The sequence below is a fragment of the Cetorhinus maximus genome, chromosome 20 (genome assembly GCF_964194155.1).
Source record: "Cetorhinus maximus chromosome 20, sCetMax3.hap1.1, whole genome shotgun sequence".
Taxonomy (NCBI): Eukaryota; Metazoa; Chordata; class Chondrichthyes; order Lamniformes; family Cetorhinidae; genus Cetorhinus; species Cetorhinus maximus.
Genome location: NC_135898.1, coordinates 19,640,421 through 19,666,008, shown reverse-complemented (window position 1 = coordinate 19,666,008; position 25,588 = coordinate 19,640,421). Strand labels below are relative to the sequence as shown.

Sequence of the window (25,588 nt, the reverse complement as noted above, 5' to 3'; positions counted from 1 at the left end):
GTGCCCCACAGGAGTCTCCTGATGACCTCCTCTCAAGGTTCGGGCAGATTTTCTTTCCATTCTCAGCCTGTGGCTTGTGCCAGTTTTTGATTTCTCCCTTTAAGAGCTGTCTGGTCTCACCCTGTCCAGTGAAATCACATGGGAGTGCCACGAGTTTCCTGTCAGAATGTTTACCAGGGAAGGAAGAACTGAAAAGATGTCCAGTTGTGTCAGCTAGTGGTTATATTTAGAAACACCATTACAGCAGGGAGCATTGGACTGGCTGGAACTCAGCTCACGTTTCTGCCTGTCACTTTGCCCTTCACACTGTGGTGTAAGGAGGGCAACTCCTGATTTGGCCTGATTTACAGTCCCTGACTATCACTCAATCTATTAATGGCCTAGACTGGCTGACACGAGCTTACAGTTAAAAAAAAAGCAGCCTCCTACTTTGAAATATCTACTTTACGGTGAGCGCGCTATAGCAGAATTATACGTTGTCATATCAGAACGTTCTAAACTCCTCAATGTAACCCTTTCACCTAAACCAACTCTGAATATCCCACTCTTCAGCTTGTTCAGGCGTCTCAGAATTGGTTGTTGGACGTTCTGTTAATGTCAAGGTTGGCTTCACAGGAGCTGATATCAGCTTTCAGCCAGCATACATGAGGCAAGAATCGGCAGTGAGATAGCTTCCCTGGATTTGCTTTCCCCCTGAATCCAAGTGAAATTGTTATCTCTGGTAAATGTGGGAAGCTATTGATTCCAGTGATATACGTGGATGCGATGTTCTTGGATGAATAATACCAGTCCACATTGCTTAGAAATCTCTCTGGGGGTGTGATAAAGCCCCTTGAACAAAATCTGCTAGCATTCAAAGGAAGTTAAAATTGCTCACACAATTGCACCGAAATGTTGAGTAAAACGGGTTGTAACCCTGTGATCAATTACTTTCCAGTCAGGAGGAACCAGGTTTCCCACTTGCTTTCCTTCCCTTGCCCTAACATTTCTCCCCCCCCCGCCACTCCTTTGCTGAAGGCGGTTATTCCTGCTGAGGTTCTGGTGGTTTTGGCATTTTGCCCGAGAAAATGAATGCTGATGGGCTATTCAACTGCATGGGGCAGATGCAGCCAATTCTGACCTTGCCCTTATTTGACAAGCACATTGCACATCCTTGTTTGTGAGCCTTGGGAATTGAGCCAATTTTATTTCCCTGTCCACCCCCCTGAATCCCCACCGGCTCCTGTTCCATTAGAGATTGGCTATCGACTGCTGAATGAGGGATGGGAGGTTTGGATGTTTCAGAATAATGCTGTACCAGACTGTCCCTTTATCCACATTGCAATCGACTTGGATGAGTTGAGAGCTAAGTCTTTAATTTCGCCCAGCCACTTTATGATCTTGACAATGCACAATACTCTTTGCATGGAGTTTCTCCTCTCATTCCACCCCCGCCACCACCCCACCCAAAACAACAACAAGGAAAAAGTCTCTCACCTCCTCACTTGAATTTATTACTTCCTCTTCCACAGTTATCCAGCTGCTCCTTGGGTCGGTGCTATGGTGAAACTGTGCTGTACCCGCTGACGATAAACAAAGGGGGTTCTCCAGATCTTTCAGGTCAAAGTAGCGCAGGGACTTCAGCTGTGCTTTGTCTTCCACTGGTTGCACTAGTTTCTCCTCAGTCACTCTCAGTCTGCTCGACTCCAGTTTTGCAATGGGAGGCAAATTCTCTGTTGGCCTTTGTTCAAGTATCTCAGCCCAAGCCTCCTTCTGTGAAATGACGAAGCTTGGCTTCCAGGACTCAGCGATTGAGGGTATTCCTGAGGCCCCTTCAAACTCAGGGACCCTGCCTCTCTCCTCACGGACTGTTTGATATGACACAATGGAACTGTGAGATAACATTTGAGACCTTTGAGAAAGATAAATTGGGACAAAATTAACTCTTCTTCCTGAGGTAAGAAAGCCCTACGGTACATGGATGGGCCAGGGTCTCAGGACTAACAGTGTAAGCAGCAGTACTGCTTCGCGATCAGAAACTCCGGTGGATAGGCTAATCTGCTGCGTTGGCCTTTGTACGCCCAGGAGACAAAGGCCTCCTATTGCTCAACCCAGTTACGGGGTGTTTCTGTGCAAGCATTCTCAATACGGTTCCCATTGCACAGGTTTGCCCAGGCTCAGGAGAGTTTCCATAATAAAATGGGAAAATCTTTTGAGGCTATTCTTGGTCTCAGGTGGGTGGCTCCACTACATTCCAGTCAATGGAATTGAACATCAGGGGCCCTTTCTAACTGGCAGCCTAGCCGCTAGTGCCTGTTTCACTTTAGTTCCCCGAAACCAATTTCCACCCCTTCACTTTGCGTGACACATTGCTGACTGGGTTCTGATCTCCAGCAGCAAATAAAGTGATGGCTCAACTTCACCTCGCCCAAGATGGAGAGAACAAATGGGCTGATACGGTTCCACTGGAGGAAAGGAGCTGGGACCCGACACAGAGTGAAACGGGATTACGCTCCTTTTGTTCTGAATCCATTCTGAACAGCGTTGGGAGAATCAGATCCCCATCAGGTAGCAAGGTGCAAAATCCACCCGTTCAGATGAAATAAAAGGAAATGGGCCGTTTGCTACTGGGATAAAGCTCAGCGTGCCACAGCTGACATGTCACATCCCCAAGAAGCTCACTAACAGCTTTCCCAGGCCCTGCTATTGGTCACACTGCCATTTACTGGGATGTTTCCTCAGTTTTTAGCTACTGAATGAGCTGGGCCTACAGGTGTGCAAAACATCACTGATGTGAAAGGGTAAAGAATCCAACAGCAAGTTTATATACCCTCCAAACATCCCCTTTACATTAGGCTGCAAGGTGTTGTGTCCCTTATTTATATGACTGGAACTTCCCTTGTATATTTCAGTATCCCAAATAAGGTTAACATTTACCTGTCTACATTCTGGTCTGGCCACTTGGAATCTATGCTCCCTCTTCTCAAGATTCGTGATCCTGTCCATCTATCGTGTGCCTTTGGTTGCCCTGCAATAACAGAAATGCCATTCTCTGTATTCAGATCCTCGGCCAGCTTGGCTGGACTCTCTCCTTCTGTCATCTCAGCTTTGCTCTCTGACCTCTGAGCTCCTTCATTGTCGAGCAAATCTATCAGGCCATTGAAGGCGTCCGAATCCACTGTGTCCTCCTCAGTGAGATTTAAGGAACTCAATCCTTCAACTGGAAGAGATTCATCAGCTTTGCTACAGTCCAGTGAGGAGTCTTCTGCTACAACTAGAGGTGGCATGTCACCCGATGACCAAACATTGACATCTGATATATCCATCAGGGAATGGCTGTCAGTGTGTGCTATGGGGATACCATCCAGGCTGGTGACATCGTTCCAGAACTGGTCAGCTTGAAGTGGAGGTGGCATCATGTAGTGAAGTGAAGCAGGTGAAAGCATCTCATCCTGCACTGGGGTGAAACCTACACAAGCAGACAGAGCACATCTGCAGAAGCCATTCCTGCAATAAACAACGATACAGGGGAAGGGGGACAGGGGAGATGGACCACCAGAGATCTCCTATGCCGCCAGGCTTTATTCAACCAATAGGTTTCATTGGAAGCTGTGGAATGTGTTAAATTCTGCAGGACTATCTTTGGGCAATAAGTTGGCCATTCCAGTTTTTGGCAGTCATTTTTTCGAGTTTAAGCTTCAGAACAAAATGCAGAGGGTTATAATGTAATCGGGGAAAACTGTCGATTATGGGAACAATTAAATACATAACATTTCTGTGGCCATAATCTCCATCAGGTTTATGGAGCACAAGATAGTAATTTGACACTGCGCCAGAGCTTCAGGAGGATGTTAGAGGTCCAGCCTGTACAAACAGGCAGAACCACAGCAAGATCGCTGAAAGCTTGGTTTCCCTGATAAAAGTTTAAAAGAAACAAATTAAGTAAAGGATTAACTTTGTTTCTGTTATGTTCCAATAAGAGACCAGAATCAACTCCACAGCACAACAGGATTGTGAGAAATAAGAATCTCAATATATTCACTTTCCTTTTCTTGCCTGCAGGTCCCATGCTTTCAGTCTGTCTCTATAACAAGGGAGATGCTCTTAGTGAATTTGTGACGTTTTAACCTTATTCTCTGACTCTAACAAATATCCATGGCCTTCTGTTCCACAGGAAAAGTATGACCTTAATCTCCAATCATTTAACCTCAAGGTGCTTGCTGGCTGGTTTTAATAGCTTAGTGATGGCTATAACACACTCTAAAGCCAAGGACTCCATCAGACACAAGTTCTAACAAGCTTACCGATGTACCGTGACCAAATCCTCCTCTGCTCCATATTGCATTGCAGGGAGCCATTAAGGTGGAGATTTCATAAAAAGGCTTCTGGGAGTCAGAGTCCCTTCTTAAAATGTGAAGTGAGTTAAACTCTGATATCGTGCAAATTTACCTCTTTATACTGAATATCCTTTGCTGCTGTGCTACCATGGATTTCACTTATTAAATTTGCCCTGGGTATCATCAATAGGGAGTTCATCAGAGGTGCATTATTGATGTTTTTCTTCCTTATTATTTTCTAGAATCCTGTTTTGGCTCTCCGCTTCCCATGGCCTGCTGTGGGAGAGTGGACCTTGTGTGTCCAAGCAACTGGCAGTGCTTCAGGAAGCACCAAAGACCCCCACCGGCTTTCCGTTGTGGTCTTAACTTCCTTTCTTCCTCTGAGGGTCAGGCATGTTCTCAGGCTCCCCCCACTTTACAAACATGCTGCATAAAATCAACCTTCTGTTTTGTTTTTAACTTCCCCTCTATATGGTCCTTCTGCTTAAGATCCCAGGAGCCTTTGGATCAGGGCAGGAAATAAAGAGTTCTATATATTGTAGCTTCTGAAGCTGAAATGTCTCAACATTCTTCAAGCAACAAATTACTTTTGGAGTGCAATGATATGGTTTCCAACCGTGCAAGTAATGCCCGACAGTCGAATGGTGAGTTAACCTATTGCTTTCTGGGATGGCTGATTAAGGACTCGTGGCTTGAACATTGTGGGGTGGGTGGGATGGGATGGGGTGGGGTGGGGTGGAGTTCTTGTTCTTCCTCAAACTATGCCCTGACTTTAATTTTTACCTTAGCTGGAAGACAGGGCCTTGGCTTAACACCCTTTCAAAGGATGGCAGTCCCATCAATGCAGAATGGCCCGAGTCTTGGATTGGAATGATAAGGCACTCGAACCTTGATGTGGCACTCAAAAGCACATAGCTAGCTGACCTAGGAATGAGAATGCAATCTAAAGGAGAAGACCAGCTCACCACTTCGCTGTGTACCGGAACAACAGCAATCCCAAGAACGAGGTTAATGGAACGGTGAAAATTATTTTCTCAGATCAGATATTAATAAGTGGAAAGGACCGGTGGCCTTACATCAATCACAAAGGGATTAAACACTTTAAAGGGGCAACTGATAAGTTAAATTTGTTTTGAGACAATTCTACAAATAAGAACATTTTGGCTTAATTGAAGTAATTAGAATAAAGACAGAGTAATGAGATGCTGTTCATTGATTTGGGTCAGTGAGTTAGGTATTTAAAATCGTTATCATGTCTCTATGAACATTAAAGTAATTAAAGTTATGAACTGAATGATTTGTACCAATATCAATGGTACATCATATTCAATGGAGATAAGCTTTGCTTTGAATGCCATCAGGTGGAAAATCAGTAACAGTCAGGCCCCGGGGATGAATCTTGATCTCATGGTCATGCCCATGAAGGAACAGCAGGCTTGATATGTCAGCCAAGTGGGATATACTTTCCTCTGACCCTCCCCTGAACCAAGTCTTTTGATCATTAAGGTTATACTACTGGGGCTATACTACTGATTGGAAGTTTCGTCCCTTCTACCACGCCTGGCATTGTAACCTGATGCAATCAACCTGAAACGTTCTGGGCTAATTTTAACACTGCTCACGACTTCTGTAAATCCACTAAGGGTTGTGAAAAGCAACTTCATTGAAAAGAAGTGATTTCCCTGCTGCAAAGCTCACCGCTATTGATCGCTGCCTTGCAATATCCATAAATCTTTCTTTGCTTTCCTTTTCTGGCCTTTATGCAACAGTTGCTAGCATCTGGTTTTTGAGATGCAACTTATGATCATGGTACCTAATACATCAGTTCCCCCATTGAAATGGATACCAAGTTTCAACCACATCAGATCCACTGGAATTTCTAGACTCCATTAAAGCCTCTGGACCTGATGGTACTCATTGTGTTGTCCTTCAGAAACGTGCCTTTGAGTGTCCCTGCTGTCTATTAAGTTGCTCCTATCCCCACTTCCATATGGAGTGACAAGCTTTTCCTATGCCTACTGCCAGGTTACCTGTGCCTTTGTCAGCAGTTCTATGAAATGTACAAAGGTGATAATGGAGATTATTTATTGGCTGAAAAGGATTTATTGGAGAAACTGCTTGGTGAAGCTGAGTAGCTTTGGAATGCACGAGTCCTCCTGCACTGATATGGTTACTAACCTGGAAACAGTTAGATGCTGTTTGGTGAAGCTGGACACATAGAATGACCAGTAATAAAGCCCAAAGATAGTCACTCGTGTTAGGAAAAATTACTTACAGCCCAGTCAATCAGCAAAATGGTTTTGCAGGTCGAGAATTTGATCAGACGCCTAATGAGTGTGATAATGAGAAACTTTGGATTCATTTTTGAGTGTTCTCATTGTCTTAATAATCAGCTTGCTAGCTATGCAAATCCTTTGGAATAGGATCACTTATTTTGCTGGAGTTTAGTTTTGACAAGAACCTGTATCAATCATGTAAAAACTGTGAAGGGGTAGAGAGTTACATGATCAAAAAAACCCTTATATTTAGGAGAGCTTATACAGTTCTTGAAATGTATCACAATGCATTTGTGATTCAAGAAAATATCCACGACAACTAAATTAAATCAGGAATTTCTTTTTTTCCCCCAGACTCCAGCAAAATGTCGAATCCATTTTTCTTTAGCCTGGTTATGGATTGAGTAACTTTCTGAATGGATGGGGTCCATCGTCCCAATGCTGCTGGGATTAACAGCTCGCAAAGCTGCTAAAAAAATCATTCCACTCTGTGAGAAAAGAGAACAAGCAAACACATCAGACTGGTTCAGTTATAACATAAAGAAGTGCCCTGGTTTCTCCGCAAAAATAACGTCAGATGCATTCGACTCAGTGCATTTGAATTCCACTGCTTTGAAACAGCAGGAATGTTATTCAAGCTCCAGAATCACATGCATTGCTATGAGTAAAAAATTAATGAATTTTAGACCCATGGGCAGGTAGATTTATCTGACCTCACTGTGAACCTTCTAATTTCTGTTAATTAAAATGTTGAGCAGACACCCGAGTTCTGTTGGGGATCACATTGCACATTTCTTCAGGAGGAAGAGACTTCTACTGGGCAATTCTTCGTGAAGAGGAATGTCCTCCAGTTGTGTCTTTTCACTCCAATGATGAACGGTGAGTTCTGAGGGTAGCTTTGTGTTTTGGAGTTGCATTCACTGATAAGTGGATAGTCAAGAGGCCAAACTCTCTACACTGAGCATTTTTGCCACCACAATATTTAAGAAGGAAGACAGAACATGTCCAATAATATACCAGTCAGCTTAGCATCAGTGATAGGAAAGATAATGGAATCCCTACTAAAGGAAAAATTATAAGGCATAGAGAGACCAAAAATATAAGAATGACTAGTCAGCGTGGATTTCAAAAGGAAAAGTTTTGGTGGACCAATCTCATCGAATCCTTTGAAGTGATACGAGGAAGGCTAGATAAGGGTAATGCAATAGATCTAGATTTCCAAAGGCCTTTGGTAAGATTCCACACAACAGTATGTTAAGTAAGGTCAAAGCACGCTGAGTCAGGGAGAAATAGTTAGCTAGCTGCAAGGCAGATGGTAGAGACTTGAGTTAAAGAGTAGCTATACAGCATGGCAGAAGGTGACAAGTGGGGTCTCACAAGGATCATCCCTGAAAAATCAGGGACAGAATTTTACATCCCGTGCGTGGGCGTGCGCCCAACCCGATCGGGCGTAAAATGGCACACGATGATGTCGGGCAAGTGACGTCGGGCAAGTGTCCCGACATCATCACGTGATATTTCGGTTGGCGGGCGCGCTGCCAACTCTCATGCGCGCCCGCCGATAATTCAGAGGCCTATTAAGGCCATTAATGTAGTAATTGACCTGGACTTTTAGCTGCGCTGTCCAACGTTACGGTTGGTGGGGGTGGGTGGGGGGTGCGTGAATCGGCCAAGCGGCTTTCGGATTTTTGAGGAAACCTCATCCAAGGGCGGGATGAGGTTTCCTATATTAATTTAAAAAAAAAAATGCCTGGGCAGAATCTTTATCATCAATATGTTTAGATGAGTGATTCTTATGGGTAGAAATTTCTTTTGGAATTTCATAGAGTTTATTTTTGGCTTTAAAATTCTTCAGGTCCCTGAGGCAGCTCTCTGCCTTCAGAGAGCTTAAACTGCTCTCCTCCCCCCCACCTGCACTGACGTCAGCGCTCGCCCTCCTCCCGCCTCCACCCCAGCAGCCGTTAATTGGCCAGCCGGTGTGAAATCGTGGTCGGAGGCCCAATCACAGGGTGGCGGCCCGTCTCCTGGCCGCTACCAGCCCCGCCCACCGCGCCCGAAAATCCGGCCCCAGGGATGCAAAGGATGCCGGAATCTGAGGGTCAGAGGACACCAGAGATTCGGGGACCTCCTTATTACGGTAGCTTGGCTTCTGCAGCAATAACACTCGGTACCTGACATGGCAATAGCACACCCCAGGTACAAATTTGTACAGCTACAATGTCCAGGCAAGTATATCCTTCTCCCTCAGTAAAACTGCTCTCCTTGCTTAGCTATTATGGGCTGAACTGGGCACACAGCCTTCGTAGCATGGTGTTAGCAAAGAGAAATAGAGCCCCAGAGCTGAACGGGAATGATACCAGAAGCTCTCAGCTTCTCAGGATATGCAACTTGATGCCACGAAATACTTCTGGTGCTGAGTTTACACCTCCTTTTTAACATTGGTTTCACTGGAATTGGCAGCACTACAATCATCTGAAGTAATACATTACAAAAGTGTGACACACTTTGAGGAGAAGGCTGGGGAAAAGGTTAATAATATAGGTGGAGATGAGAAAAGCTCTAGTTGGTCAATAACTGCTGAAGATCCTATGATGAAGGCCTGGCTTCCTTTGTCAGGCATGCTGCTGTGGTATTAACAGAATCATAAGGAGCAACAAAAGAAATATTTATATATAGTTATCAATTTGCAATGAAATATTGCACATATTTAATCAAACGGAAATTTTAAAATGTCAGTGAGATGTGTGTGGCAGTTTTTTAGTGCACCACAGGTTTTTTTTGGCACGCTGCCTCAGCTCGTGTCTATACTGTCTGTTGCTGTAACAAGGCTAATAGGAAACACACCCCTCTGTCACCCATGCAGTATGTAGACTGGCCTTCCATATTCCATAGTGATGGCAAGAGGTTCACTTAAAAATGCTCTCAAAGAACCTGGTTGGATGAGCACGAATACCCCATCAGCAACTTCCTTCAAATTTGGATGATCTGAGTCCACAGCATTCATCAATCTAGTAAAACACTTGACAGACATTTCATTTCATTGATTCTTAAAGATGCTGGCCTCATCACTCCATGTACACTAGACAAAGGTAACTTCAGATTCACTGTCAGGCGTTCCTTGTTTGACAGGGTTCCTCTGAAAGACAAAGGGAACTGGGATATACAATGGTGAGTGTGCTAACTCGTACTGGGACTGAAGTTGGCTCAGAGCAGAGTGAAGGGAGTATTTGCTACACTGGCCAGTATCAAGGCTGATGGGGGGGCTGCTTACTTTACACAGTTAACACAAAGAGCAGAATAAAGGGAGTATATGCTGTACTGGCCAGTATCAAGGCTGATGTGGGGGCTGCTTACTTTACACAGTTAACACAAAGAGCAGAATAAAGGGAGTATCTGCTGCACTGGCCAGTATCAAGGCTGATGTGAGAGCTGCTTACTTTACACAGTTAACACAAAGGATCTTGTAATGGATGTAGAGAAGCTGGATGAGCTCCTGTAAAGTTCAATGTCACTGAATGATTCACAACATCTGATGTAAACCAAGAAGTGATCACTGCTTATGAGGTGCGTACATTAACATTGACAAGTTATTAAGGCTTTCTTTAATGAAGCTGATGTGGGTAATATTTTGTTTTTCCCTTTAGTTTGGTCTCAATGTTTACAACCTTCCCTTTTGCTAATAATGCACATCTATGCTCAAATTTATAAAAGGAAACTCTGTTCTCCATAGTCGAAATTATAATAATTGCAGGCATTCATAAGTTATGATACCATTCCTAAATTACCTACTTTATTGAGTCAGTAAGGACTAAGCATGGAGCACAAGGAAAAGGAAGACATGAGGCTGATTTTAAGCAGCTGAAATCGGCATTAAGAGGGTTGTAATGACTCACAATGGGGTCAGTAGCCTTACTAGACTGTTCACCCTGATCAGAGGGTTTGCTGAGACATTCTTCAGCCTCACAACCTGCCTGCCTCTGCCACTAGTTCACCAGGCAGGTTTAAATAATGCTCAGGGACCTCTCTGCTGCTGGGAAGGGTGGATGGTCAGTCCACTTCATTGATTGGCTACCCAAAAGTCAAAGTCAACCCCTGGTGTCTGATAAGATAGAATGCTGTCCTCAAGATGGCATCTCCTGTCTTAGCCATGACCTGACTGATTTGGCACCGGTGATAGTTGCTCTCATTAAAAACACTTTTCTACTTCAATGATATAGAGGAGGTGTGTGAAATGGAACAAGGAGCAGTACCAACATGCAGAGCAAACATTTTCCTCAAACAATAGATATCCAATAAACACCAGTGATTGAGTAAGAGAAGAAACAGCCCGTAGACATTCGTTGCTTTGCAGGACTTTGAATTTCTAAAGGCTTTCTTCTTTTGACTCAATGTAATGAGTCAACTCTGGAAATGGAATTTCTTCAGTTATCATGCAGGACAGAATCAGGGCAGAGACACTCCATCCCTCACACCCAAACCTTGGTGTGGCCTATGTGTTTGTGAACAGCCTTGTGTCCCCTTACTGTTGCTACATGGGATGGGGAGGAGAAGTTGACCCAGGTCAGGTAAATTAGAAAAGTTGGCACCACCAAGTGCCCTTGGGTGTATCCAAGGTGATAGCAGCCCCAAGCCGCTCATAGGCTGTTCAACCTGTGTTGCTGGGAGAGTTCATTAGAGTGGTCTTCAAATTGATAACTTAAACAGTTTTTCTGTTTTATGTAAACACTGACAATTTGGTGAAGTATCTCTACCATCCTAGATTCCTGTCCATTCCTCATAATGATTATATTAAAGCATAATTCAGTCACATGCAAGCAACTTCCAGCTTTTGGCCTCAACTTCATTGAATAACATCTCTTTCAGTATTTCTGGGGAAATTATGCATCGTATAAAATAGGATTGGCATGATAAATCCATCTCATTTTTCCAAGGCATAAGGATCATTTTCAGATCAATTCCCAATCTTTACCTTTGGAAGGTTTGCCCCACTCTCTGCCTACATGGTGCCTTCTTCATCATGCAGGGTTCAATAGGCAGCAAGAAATTCAGTGTAGGCAAGGCCACAGACATCTCCACAATGTTGACAATACTGGTGGATGGCAGTTTGATTGAGGGTATGTTTGATATTAGATGAAATGAAAACCTTTCTAGACTTTCTATCATTAACGTTGCCCACTTCCCACCTCTGTAATATTATCAATTATCAATCTTCCCCTTAGCTGCTCACACGCTCATCTATGTTTTTAATATCTCCAGACTTGGCTATTCCAATGCTTTCCTGTCTGGCCCCCCCACCTCCCACCCTCCATAAACCCAGAAATCAGCCAAACCTCTGCTGTCCTTATCCTAACTCACACCAAGTCTCTTTCACTCCCATTAGGTCTGAATCCATCAACACCAAATTAAAAATTCTCAGTCTCATGTTCAAATCCCTCAGTGGCATCATTCCCTCCCTATCTCCGCCAGCCCTACAACCATCCAAGATTTAAGTGTTCTTTTCATTCTGGCCTCTTGTGCATCCCTGACTTCCTTTGCTCACCATTGGTGGCTGTGCCTGCAGCTGTCTAAGCCTTCAGCTCTGGGACTCCCTCCCTAAACCTCACAACCTCGCCAATGTGCTCTCTTCCTTCAAGACACTCCTTAACATTTATCTCTTTGACTAAGCTTTCTGTCAGCCTTCTTTGGCTTGGTGTATATTTTTGTTTGATAACATTCCTTGGAAAGGTGCTATATAAATCCAGGTAGTTGTTGTTTACTGGCTGAGGATATGAAATGATAGTTTTGGCCTGAGGTATATGGAATCCTCCCATGTTTCCTTGTGTATGTGCTACGATGCAAATGTATGTTAAAGCGGAGTGACATGGTGGCTAAATAATGGAATAATGATAGTGAAAGCTGGGGAGATAGTCACAATCTCAGCTGCTATATTGGTTAGTTACCATCGTCTGATTAATGGAGAGGTCTCCAGTATAAGCTGTCTGATTGCTGTTTGCAGGGAATTCCTAAACCTGAATGGATTTGTACTGGCGTACATAACAGCCAGTGAACTTCCAAGGTAATCCATTAAAGACTTTGAGGGCATATCAACATGATAAGGCTTGTAATAAACATGAGTGTCAGTGTTACAAGAGAGGCTCCATGGAGGAAAAGGCAAGGGAACTTTGAGAACTTTAGGGCACTTTTAGGTTTACCAAAAGCCATAAATAGCAACAGTGGGTGTTCCCATTCTGTGCTTCCGATATTGGGAGTGTAACCTGGTATTCCATAATTCCCTCGGAAAATACGATCTGATCTGAGATGTAGAGATGGAGACAGTGGGCATGCAGCGCAGGAGATGGCACAAAGCCAGATATTGTCATAGCATCAGAGGTCAGAGCTAGAGAGGTGACAGAAAGTTTAAATAGTTTCACCTTTGGCACAGGAAGTCAACTGCTGACAACCAGAAGGAAATGTTTGACAAGTACAGAACAATAAGAATTCAGCGAGAAACACAAAGGTTATTTCTGGTTGCTTTACCAAGTATTCTTGTGATCCCACTTTAGGTCGCAGTGATATTGACTGACAGAAGGGGGCAGTCCAGAGTGGTTAGAGTGACCCACCCCCAAACAACGACTGAAGTATCTGTTTGGTACTCCAATTATTTACTACCCCATTAACCAGCGAAGTTATGTCCATGTGGAGTTGACAGGAAATCAGTTTCATGTATATGGATTTCTTGCAGTCATGATGTTGAAATGTGGGGTCCTCCACAGCATCCCAACTGCAAAGACACTGAACATAAGGACTTCTTTTTAAAAATGTTACATTCCTGCCTGCAAATACTTCTCATAATCCCTCCGACCAGATGTTGATTGCCAGTAAAGCTACAACCAGCTGAATTTGGTTAATATGTTAATCTGTCGACATTCACTGTTTTGAAGGAAGTAGATTGATAGGTTTCATTAGAGCTGAGTTTTATTTTAAGATTGAGTTATAGACGTGCCAATAATTTACTGCTTTCCAGACGATGCCTTCTGTCTCTGATTTGTCAAATCAGTGTCTTAAAAACAATAAGATAAAAGCAAAATACTGTGGATGCTGGAAATCTGAAATGAAAACAGGAAGTGCTGGAAAGAGTTTTTCCAGCATTTTCTGTTTTTGTCTTAAAAAGAATGACTTGTTGGTGCAGTTTTTCATTCTAATACACTGTAGACAATCTAGAATTCGGACTATGTCTGTGTCTTATCTCTTGGAAGGACTATAATGTGAGGCAAGTCTACAAAGCAGGGTAGAAAATTGCAGATTGACTGTCATGACCTGCTGCCTCTTTAGAGCTTTTCATGGCCTGTTTAACACATGGTTCTGACTTTCATACAGTCGTATTGTGAAGAATATAAATGCATTCAGTATGCAGGCAACTGAATGTCGAGGATTAAACTGTTTCAAGTACTTCCTTCACTGTGCACCTTTAAATGGTGACAGCCCACGATCCGTGCTTTGTGGCCTTTCAGAGACGGGGACTTGGATCAAATTTACGGCTTTTGCAAGTGAAGAACTGGAAAAAAGGGACCAAAAACAGTCGGCAGACGAGAAATGTAGTGGAATTTCTGCTTACCATTTACGGCAGGAGACAAGCTGTGATCTGTTTCCATATGTCTTTTGTTCTCTTTCAGAGTATGGCTGTTTAGATTGGATCCCTCCAGCATGCTCACTATGTCATTTCTGTCAATATTCTTCAGAGCTGAATTCAAACTTTCCACTAGCAAGACAGAAGCATCGGGGTCAAGACACGGAAGGATAACAATACTCAGTCCTTTCACTGTACTCATTTATCGGTAGAGTTCAAAGTACTGAGAAAAGCTCATCCTCTTTTCACGCTTACCAGCTCCTCAGTCTCCTCTCCCCAGGAACTCATTCTTGAGCCTTTTAACACCGTCCACTTTATTGGCCGCATTATAAACTTTAAAAAATTCTGCCTGACTTTCCATATTCCTCCGAACATCGTACTTGTTTCCGACCCTTTCTCCCTTTCCTTTGCTCATTCGCTCGCTAATTACTCGAGTGCTCTTCAGAATAGCACCTCATCAGAGAAGAGCAAATTCTCTCATGTACGATCAATCCAATGACGATTCTTCATGATGAACACATGTTTAGGTCAGATATACCATGCTGCAGGGCAAAGCTCCCACTAACCCAACCCTCGACCACACAAATGTTCAATTTGCTTGACCTATGCTCGGCATCCCTGCAGGCTTTCCAATCATTCCTATACAGCTGCTTACCTGACATTTATTTATGTCAAATATATAATACAGTCTCGGTAGCACAGAACTTGAGTATTGCTGAAAAAAACAGACATGCTGTCGAAGCTTTTAATCTTGCACTTATCAGGACAGATGCAAGAATACCAAATTTGGAAGCAAGCAACAATTTATGCTGCACGAGAGAAGGGTTTCGATTGGTTGGCAAGTGGTTTCTGATTGGTCAAGGTGTTGCCATGGAGAATGTGCCAGGAAAAGTTATAACCCAAGCTTTTGTTTAAATTCAAAAATGGCAAGTCAACCCTGATTGGTCGAGGTATATATATATATATATATCTGTATATAAAATATATATGCACCATTATATTTCTGACTCGATCTATTCAGCTTAGTTTGCAGTTTATGCTGCTGCTGGTAAATGCCAGCTTAAACAAAGGAGGTCATTTCATTCTGTGTTGCTAAAGGTTGATACCATCCACTGAAGACCGATAATCGTGACAGAATTTCTTCATTCTAATAAGAAAACACTTTGTTGGGAAACAGCAGGCTGGATAGATGATGTTAGCAGAATTACCCGCTCCCAGTCCAATTGCATCAACATTGTTTGTTTATGGTTCTATTCAACACCCCTTCGAAATTTCGGGATATGTGAAATAAGAGGATATCCAGCCTGTGGCATTATACAGCTTTGGTGGGAGTAGGTGCTAGTTTCGGCAAAATGTTCTACATAGACTCTTTCTTTGTTAAAACTAAATATGATAATTCAATAGTTCAATCCCTTCTACATGGTATAAGGATTATATCAAACCCATTTAACCTCATAGATACTCAGATGGATAAGCAAAGCTCCATATGATTCATCAGTCCCCATACCTCTGTCATTCAGCCCTGGTCTGTTTCTTTCAGACAGTAGCCCTGAGATCAGCTGACAACTTCCATGGCCCACTGCCCCCCACCATCCCTGCCCCAGCAATGGAAGCACCAATGGATCCTGTGGAGGATTCGATCAGCTCAGTCAACACTTATATTTAGGGATGTCAATGCAGAGCCTGATCAAACATCTATCCAGTTCCCTTCATCACACAGAATTGACTGTTTTAGCTGGGCGTCTCTTTTACATTCTTACTTCTGTCCAAAAAAATAAGCTTCTTTTAAATTCTGCTCTTGTGCCTTTTTATGAATTTGCCCACTTGGTTTTTATTTTGACACAATTTAGTCGTGGTAACGGTTTTATTCTGAACCTACTTTTGGCCCTCTTTCCCTCGTGGCTGGCCCACAGATTGAGAAGCGCCGCACTCTGCTCCAGCAATGAGTTGGGATTTTCCACCCGGATCTTGTTGATGTCATCAACGGAGAATTGTAGCTCTCTTGCTAACTCTGCAATGGACAGGTGGAGATGAATGGTTAGTTACTACAACATATAGAGAAAAGCTCTCTGTCAACCAGACTGAGCACTGCCACTGGGAACATTTACTAATATTGTGTTGGCAGGAGAGATGCTGAGGGGCTGTGCACTCCTCCCAATCGGGTGGGGTATTGTCAATGGGACATTGACTCAATGCCCAAAGGAGCAGCGGCAGAGGCTTCACTTCTCCCTCGAGGCCTCTTCCTTACGCCCCTCAGTTGAGATGAAAACAGGAAATGTTACAAATACACCAAGGGTCCATCAGGATCTCAGAAACGAGAGGTTCATCTTCATGGCTGAAGTTCTTTGCTATCAACTTTTTTTCTTTCTTTTCAGCCAATTGATCGATTATGGATGTGTCCTATATTTCCAGCATTTCCATGTTTTATTTCAGATTTGCAGCATTAATAATTTTTATTTGGAGGAAATGTTTGAAGATGGATGAGTCCCCTGAACTCTGCTTCAACAAGGGAAGCACCTCCTCACTCTGCAGCTGCTCTTTCAAGAGATGTGTTGTTTTAAAATCCATACTCAGGGTAGTGTCATATATGGCATGGCTGGCATGTATTGTTTCCCTTAAGATGGGGGTGGTGGGCTTTCTGGAACTGTTGCTGCTCCCTAGCGCTGCTAGGGAAGGAGCGCCAAGATTTTGACCGAGCGATGATGAAGGAATGGAGATATATGTCCCAGGTGGGCTGGTGTGTGACTTGGAAGGGTGTTTGCAGGTGGTGGTGCTCCCATGTGCCTGCTTCCCTTGTCCTTCTGGGCTGCAGAGGTTTGGATTGGATTGGATCTGATCTCTCCATCAAGAAATGTCTTCCCTTTAGACATGCCACCCCAGCAGATGCCAAGCAGTGACGAGGTACTGTCCACACTGGAGGGAAAGGGAGGCCCAAGTAAACCTGAACTCCTGCTGAACGCGAGCAGAGATCTGCTTGCCAGCTACTCTCTTGTCTGGACAGCAACACTGGGCATGAGGCAACAAAATAAAAAAGGGAAACAAGGAGAATCTCAACAGTAATACAATGAGTAGAACTTATCAGGTGTGTGATCCTCCATTTAGACACCATGTTAAAATTCCATTAGCAAAATCAGAGCAGTCAAGTTGATGAGCTAGCACTGGTGAAGGCATGATGGGCTGAATGGCCTGCCTTTGTGTTTCTCTTTCTAAAGTGTTATTTGCTGCTCAGGCGATGTGACTCTCTCAAAATCCTTCACGAGATGCCATAAGAGTTGCTATGTGAGCTGCCACTCACACCACAAAAGTGACTTGGGGTGGATGTCTGAGTTAGTCTTACTCTGTCTTCAAGAAAATATCCCTTCCACATGTGTGGCATATTGTAAAAGTACCTGCAAGAGGATACTGAATTTTTTATGTTTTTGGCTATCAGGTTCACTTTGTCTGGCTAGCTGCGCCCTTGACATTACACATGAGTTGGTGCTTGAAAAAATATAGGCAGAAAGAGACTGATTAACTGGACAAACACTGGTGGTTTATTGGAACTAAGAACTGAGCACTAACACCATGCGTGCTTCTTCAGTCACTTCCAGCTCTAGACTTACAGTTGCCCAAGAAGCCCGTGCTGTGCAACGATTGGTCACTGCAGTCACATGGTCAACTAACTACATTCTCTTCAAGGTACCTCGCACTCCACTTTACCACATGCCTGTCCACACTGCTTTAAATTAGACCTTCCAAGGGATGCAGCAGTTCCAAAGTTAAGTTCAGTTTGTGCCAAGATGGATGAGGCCCACATGAAATGTGTGCAAAAGTGAGCACACTTAGTTGTGCTCCTGAAACCAGCACACATTTTCTTCATTAGTGGCAGTTTATCGAGATCCTGTAGCCATTAGTAGTTGTTTAGCAAGAGCTTTTTGTTATCAGTGATTGTTAACGAGGTTTAGTCGTCATGTATGGATGTAAGAACTATAAAAGGTGCTGCAAACTGTGAATTTTTGCGGAGATTTCCTGGCTGACTCGGGAGCTTCTCCCAGGTATGCTTGAATAAAGATTTGTATTTACTTGGACCCCCTCAGCCTCCAGAGTGGCTGTTTTTCTCCACAGCAGGTGGGGGCCTCCCCCTTGAATGGGCATACTAAGGTGATCCAGTGGGATTTACACCTGTTATTGTTTGTGGTTTACCGAAGCTCAAAACCTATAGACTTCCAGAGCCACTCTTTCCGAACTCGATATTTAACAAAAGAGTGGTGCAGAAACCAGCTAATCGCACATAGGTATGCATGGCCGTCATCTATCACCCATTGTATAGCAATGGCTTTGGACTTCCAAACCATTCTGGGTGGACAAAGCAGTTGATCAAATGACTAAAACTGACTTCAGATCACAAATTCGTTTGTTCCGAGAACCAGAGAGAAACTGGTCAGTCTACGTAGAATGCCAGCTGCAGGATATCAGCAGCAGAAAAAAGCAGTAGACACACATCTTTTTAGACCTGGACACTGCTATATCTTAAAAGTCTCCCAGCCTGGTTCCTATTGCAAATCCAGCTGTACAGAAACTTGACCTCCTGGGAAGAAAACCACAAGTAACCAACTTTGGCACCTGCTGAACAATCTATCTCTTTTGAGGGAGTCCTGCAACAACTCTGACATACGACTCGACCTATTTGAATCGACCTAGACTAACCCTGCGGGACTGATAACGCCTTCTTCAATGGGCCCACAATGTGTTTCTTCCTAAGACAAGCCAAAACATGACTTACAAACCATTCCTTTGTTTGCAATTGGTAAAAGTGCACTATCTTCTTGGACTTTATCTTTCTCGTGTGCATGAGTACGTGCATGCACGGGTGAGTGACGTAGCATTTAGACTTTCGGAGTGAATGTATGAACAAATAATCCCCTTTATTTAAAACTTGCTGCTCGTTTTTAAATTGACCAAAAATACAGGGGTTAAGAAACACACACATCTTCCTTTTCAAAAAACACATTGATTACGCACAGCAAGGGAAAGGGATTCGGGGTTTCAGTCTCTCTCTCATCTCAGTCTGTAACACATGAATATGATCAGTATATTTGAAACGAAGGAGAAAGCACAAGTCAATGAAAGGATTGAGCTTTGAGAAGCAAGGACAATCGAAATGCTTCAGTCATTCAGAAATTCAGAATCATGAACATGAACTCACCAGCCCAGCTTAGGCCAAGTTGATCAGCAATCAGAGACATCTTCATTTCAGCACGCTCTTGAGCACTCAGAGAAGCTGCAACATTTGCAAACACAGCCGTTAGAACATTTCCTCCTTATTTAACATCTCTGCAGTGAGAAGCTAGTCACTTTCCTTGACTCTCACTGAATAACATACAGGCTTCAGTGCATTTTTGCCTCTGTGGTGCTCTGCCCTGAAGACTACCATGTTGGGAGCAAGTCCTGCCAAGAGTCTATCTGTAAAATTCAATGAGAATCTCAAAGCTGCTTTATATGCTTGTTTCATAAGATCTGCATTTATCTGTCTAACTCTTGCTTTATGACCTTCAATTGGCCAGTGTAGGGACTGCGGAGTAATAATGCTGAGTTAATTCTGGTGACCATTTGTACCACAGATATAGGAACCACTCTCTTGAATGAGTGAAGCAAACATCTTTAATTTGAGAAGGGGAAATAAAGCTCCACGCCTTCTCCAAGTTTGCTGTGACATGGTGAAAGGTTCGTTAATTTACTTGCGTAATTATAAATAAATGAAAAAAACAGTTTCTCCATCGCTTTTTGTGGAGGGAAAGTTTAATTAACAGCTTTAGTAGTGAGAGAGGCCGAGAGAGGAGAGCACTGTTTGGGCATGGGAGAGAGAGATAGAGAGATTTGGAACAGAATAGACAGAAAGGAGAAGTGGTGAAGAAAGAGGATGGAAGATAGTACATAAAGAGAGAGACTAAGTAAGGCTTCCCAGTTGACTGCTTGTGATTAAAATTCTCACAAATCTCCTAGCAATGGAAAAGTTTGGAGAACTTGGGCAGTAAAGTGGATGATACTGATTCAGCTCCTTATTCACATCTATCCTGTGTTTCATCTTCATTCATTGAGTGTATGCATTAACCCACAAGGTGCCCATTTCCAACACTTTCCAAACTAAGCATGGCTCCTATTTTAAGGGGGTGACATAAGCTTGAAAAGAAGATAAAGCAGCTGGTTCCATACCCATTGCTGGCTCATTCAGTGTACTATATCGTTCACGCAGGGCCAGTGGAGTCAGGTTCCTCCGCCGTTCATCACCGTCCACCTGGAGAAGAAAGAATTCATTTCAAGTTATAGCAGCCAAACATTTTTACATTCGTTCACAGGATGTGGGCGTCGCTGGCTGGGCCAGCATGTATTGCCCAGCCCTAATTGCCCCTTGAGAAGGTGGTGGTGAGCTGCCTTCTTGAACTGCTGCAGTCCCTGTGGTGTAGGTATACCCGCAGTGCTGCTAGGGAGGGAGTTCCAGGATTTTGACCCAGCGACAGTGAAGGAATGGAGATACCTGAAGTTAGGATGGTGTGTGGCTTGGAGGGGAACTTGGTGATGTTCCCCATGCATGTGATATCCCATGTGTGAAGAGTGGGGAACAGGGGGAAGTAGCACCCATGATGATTGCACTGAAGGTTCTGTACTGACTATGATTAAGTAGTGGGAGTTCAACCCGAGGCGCTCTGCAAGTTACAATCTACATCCCCTGTGTATAGACGCTACTTTACCTTCGTGCAAGGAGGCATGGTGATATTCAGGTTACAGATGATTTGTTGTAGATCTTCGTATTTAGTTGGCTTACGGAGGAAGGAAATGTGACCAGTATGGTCTTTGTTGAGATCTCTCACCTGAACAAGAGAAATGAATGATTAAGAATTAATTCAAGGACATTGTCCAAACCTGGAAATATTACGACCTCAAAGCTCTGAATCATGAATTTTGCTCCAATCACCTTAATTCAGAAAACTTCAAATATGACAGGAGGAAAAGCTTTTTCACAGGGTCAATGGTTAGGATCTGGGATGCACTGCCCGAGAGTGGGGAGGAGGCAGGGTCAATCGGGGTGTTCAAAAGGGAATTGGATTATTATCTGAAGAGAAAAACATCTGCAGGGGAGTGGGAGTAGCTGAGTAGCTCTTGCAGGGTCAGCATGGACATGACAGGCCAAATGGCCTCTTTCTATGCCGAGGGGGATTTGAATGTCATCTTTAAGGTATTCGCAGGCACAAAATAGGTCTGGCAATGTTCTTTGAGCAGATGTAGGAGTGGAGAACATGTGGTCACAGTTTAATGTTCAGAGTGTACAGGGAGAATGGGAAATCGAGGCAGCGTAGCTATTATAGTAACACACTGTTTGAACTCTGGAACAGAATACCTTGCAGGGGCAGAATTCCCAGGCCAGGCCCACCACTGCTCATACATGGACATGTGACAATTACAGCCTTTCTGCACCAGATTCTCACTGCAATTCCATCCAAACTAACCTTTATGGCAATGGGAAGGCGATTTTCCTTAAAGGAATGGAAATTAAAACAGCGTTGCTGCCCTGTTTTTCTCACGGGCACAATGTTGCCAGAACATTCCACGTACAACGGCATTCCCTCCAGGACCTGAGTAAGGGAAAAAAAAACCACAGGAACAAGTGTGGCAGTAACATGCAGAAAATAAAAGATTTGCTTGAAATTGTAGTGTAACAAGAAAACCTTCCCTTTCCCCCTGCTATCACTGAGCAGTGGAACATGCTATGGTACTCTATCCATTTAAGACCTTGGTCTGATGGCATGACTGCGTAATCTAGGTTATGGCTCAGGGCATTAGACAGAAGTCTTATACGTCCATTCGAGTGGATGTAAAAAATCTCAAGGAACTGAGCAATTTCCCAATATCCCTGATAACGTTCCTGACTCAATCAACTTGACCAGGAGCAGGTTTGCCGGTTGTGAGCTGTTTTGGTGAGCAATCGGTGGCTGAGTTAGCTACAACGCAACACTGAATGCAGTTCAAAAGGAATCCATTGGCTGGGGAATGTTTTGAGAATGTGATAATGGGCAGCATAAATGCATGTTCCAACCTTTACATGTGGAAGTTGCACTGTTCTGACCAGACCAACGAAACAGCATCTGTCCTTTTGGAGGCACAGCCAACAAAGTGAATTCCAGTGAAATTCAGGAAAACACATTGCCACTTTCATATCACAGAATTCAATCAGGACAGCTGCTCAGCAGTTTGCTGGCCGGACACAGAACTGTCTTGACTTTGCTGGTCTCTTGGTTTTTCTGTCATTTGCAGTTTGGTGGCTGAAACCGCCACACTGGAGAGATGGCAGACGCATACTGCTGATATCGCGCGATTCCATGCCCAAACTGCAAGGCTCTCCACTGACTCACCATCCATTGCTAACACCCACATCGAGGGCACCTGCGAACTCTGTGTGTCAAGGTGTAACATCAGAAAGAGACATGAAATTAGTCCCAATGGTTTCCTTAAAGGATATTGGACGCCCTTTTAAAAAAAATGTACAGTTACCAAATCGCCCTCTTTAAAATGGGCCTGGATGTCAAGGCTCCCGCTTAAGAGGTACCCTGTGCTAACATTGTTTAAAATGGGCCCTTGTATTGTCAGGGGTGAATGAAATCAGTGCTTTTTTGCTTGCTGCCCTCACGCTTTATAGACCAAACGAAACGGAGACAAGCGAGTTCTCAAGAGCGGATTTAAAATGTCAATCGACCCTTGAAGGTAAGGGCAGCAGAGCAGTCAAACCTCGATATCTCGGCTTCTCGCCACCTCTGTGAAGTTCTCATGTTGCTCCAGGGTCTTGTCCACCTTGTCGTCGCTCATGCAGTAACATCGTAGCCGGCCATCTCTCCCATCATGCATCTTGGCAAACACAACAAACTTGGCCATGTAGGGCACGGCCATCAACTCATTGTAGAGCTGAGTGGCAAAGTTCACCGCTTCTGCTGTTCGCGGGCAGTCAGCCAGCCAAAACCTGCAGGAGAAATGGCACCGAGTTACAATCGTGGCACAATGGCAGCTGCATCGCCATGTTTGTAAAAACGGAGGGAATTTCCATTTGAAAACCTTCCTCTCCACCATTCAGAAACTCAGGCACAACCAGGACAGGAAACTGAACGAGTAAAGTGGAAGTGCTCGGAGTGCTGAAAAGTCCGACTCCATTCAGCTCAAATGAGGCAGGAGGTGGAACATTGAGCAAGCAACAGTGCACAAGTGAAGGCTTCCATGTCTGAATCAGGAGGGACACAGTGAGAGCTCTTGTTCACACAATGGCAGTAAACGTGAAGGTCTTGCGCTGTTGAAGGTCAATGTCGCTTACCTTGCTGATACATTGGTGGTAAAGTTTGCACAGTCATTTGCGTGGGTTAGTTTGGTTGTTCCTGTGATATCTTCCCATTGGGCACTGCCAGTTCCTCCTGTAGGGAAAGCACAACAATTGAAGGTTCACTCAGACACTGGCCAATGAGATTGACACAATAATCTCAGTCAAATTTTCATTACTGGGGCGGCAGGGGAGATGTTGAATTATGGCTTCCTTGTCTCAGCAATATGCCACCACCACCCGATATTAGTCACAGTCATAGAGGTCTACGGCATAGAAAAAGGCCCTTTGGCCCATCCAGTCTGCACCGGTCAAACAAGTACCTCACTATTCTAATCCCATTTTCCAGCACTAGGCCCATAGCCTTGTATGCCTTGGCATCGCAAGTGCACATCCAAATACTTTTTAAGTGTTATGAGGGTTTCCGCCTCTACCACCCTTTCAGGCAGTGAGTTCCAGATTCCCACCACCCTTTGGGTGAAAAAATTCTTCCACACATCCCCTCTAAACCTCCTGTCTCTTACCTTAAATCTATGCCCCTGGTCCCTCCACCAAGGGGAAGAGTTCCTTCCTGTCTACCCTATCTATGCCCCACATAATTTTATACACCTCAATCATGTCCCCCTTAATTTCCTCTGCTCCAGGGAAAATAACCCCAGTCTATCCAATCTCTCCTCATAACTAAAACTCTCCAGCCCAGGCAACACCCTGGTAAATCTCCTCTGCACTCTCTCTAGTGCAATCACATCCTTCCTATAATGCGGATTCCAGAACTGCACGCAATGCTCTAGCTGTGGCCTAACCAGCGTTTTATACAGTTCCAGCATAACCTCCCTGCTCTAATATTCTGTGCCTCGGCTAATAAAGGCAAGTATCCCATATGCCTTCTTAACCACCTTATCTACCTGTCCCGCTACCTTAAGGGACCGGTGGATATGCACACCAAGGTCCGTCTAATCCTCAGTACTTCCCAGATTCCTACCATTCATCGTGTATTCCCGTGCCTTGTTTGTCCTGCCCAAGTGCATCACCTCACACTTATCCGGATTAAATTCCATTTGCCACTGATCAGCTCATCTGACCAGCCCATCTATATCCCCCGTAATCTAAGGCTATCTTCCTCATTATTTACCACCCCACCAATTTTCGTGTCATACAATGTTTTTTTTTTGACCAGTTGTTAGAGTTTGTTGCGGGCCTTCTGTAGTTGATCATCATACAGGAGGGGCACAAACCAGTCATTCTTGTTTGGCTTGTTGATAACACTAAGCTCTCTTATCAGCTGATTGGTGTCAGGGCAGATTGCCAGCACTTGGAGGGAGCAGGGCAGTTTCTCCTCATCTACTCTATCATAACTTTGTACATCTCCATTCAATCTCCCCTTTAACCTCTCCACTTCCCACATAACTGAAGTCCCTTGGCCCAGCACTATTCTCGTAATCTTCCTCCACATGCTTTCCAAGGCCTTGACATCCTTCCTCAAGTGTGGCATCCAGAATTGGACACAATACCCTAGTCGGGAGTCAACCGGTGATGTGGAAAGGTCTAGCATATTTTTCTTCTTCCCTGCACTGACCGAGGTTAAGAAACTCATGACGTAGGAAATGCAAAGCAGGGACGGGTACTCCGGCACATGCACTGGTGCCAAACGGCACTCATTTCAGGGCGTTAATCCTGGCACATGGGGTTGCAGGATAAGGCAAAGAATTCCACAAGAGAGTTAAATGAATTTGCAGACCGATAACACTGCACAGCAGCCGGAGGCTGGTCGCATCTCCTTCACTGGTGTCCCGTGGATTGTTCCTCCAAGACGGGGGCAATGGAATCCTAATGCCTATCGGGATGTGGAACTTCCTCCTCCTGGGCTCCACCGTGACAATCGGACTGAATGTTGCCTGGTTGCCCACTAACTTTGTCACCAACTCATCAGGGATAGGCTGTGCCTGCGGGAGAAAACAGCAACCCAGAGTTCAAACCAAAAGGTGCACGACAATGGCCCCACAATAACCAAAATTCAAAACTGGAATATACTCAGGAGCGACACTGAGGCACC

General features: G+C 44.1%; 1 protein-coding gene across 1 annotated transcript in view; it reads right to left on the bottom strand.

Moving 5' to 3' along the window:
- The window catches only part of LOC144694910 (ankyrin-1-like), a 198,923-nt gene that overhangs the window by 28,363 nt on the left and 144,972 nt on the right, over nucleotides 1–25,588 (bottom strand). Inside the window, exons 31-41 of the mRNA XM_078565662.1 lie at nucleotides 25,274–25,478; nucleotides 23,533–23,629; nucleotides 22,959–23,187; nucleotides 21,683–21,808; nucleotides 20,927–21,046; nucleotides 20,391–20,472; nucleotides 19,384–19,458; nucleotides 16,078–16,209; nucleotides 14,187–14,330; nucleotides 2,917–3,448; nucleotides 1,477–1,891 (exon numbers count right to left, since the gene is read on the bottom strand). Coding sequence (XP_078421788.1) covers nucleotides 1,477–1,891; nucleotides 2,917–3,448; nucleotides 14,187–14,330; nucleotides 16,078–16,209; nucleotides 19,384–19,458; nucleotides 20,391–20,472; nucleotides 20,927–21,046; nucleotides 21,683–21,808; nucleotides 22,959–23,187; nucleotides 23,533–23,629; nucleotides 25,274–25,478 — 2,157 coding nt within the window. The remainder of the gene's footprint in view (nucleotides 1–1,476; nucleotides 1,892–2,916; nucleotides 3,449–14,186; nucleotides 14,331–16,077; nucleotides 16,210–19,383; nucleotides 19,459–20,390; nucleotides 20,473–20,926; nucleotides 21,047–21,682; nucleotides 21,809–22,958; nucleotides 23,188–23,532; nucleotides 23,630–25,273; nucleotides 25,479–25,588) is intronic.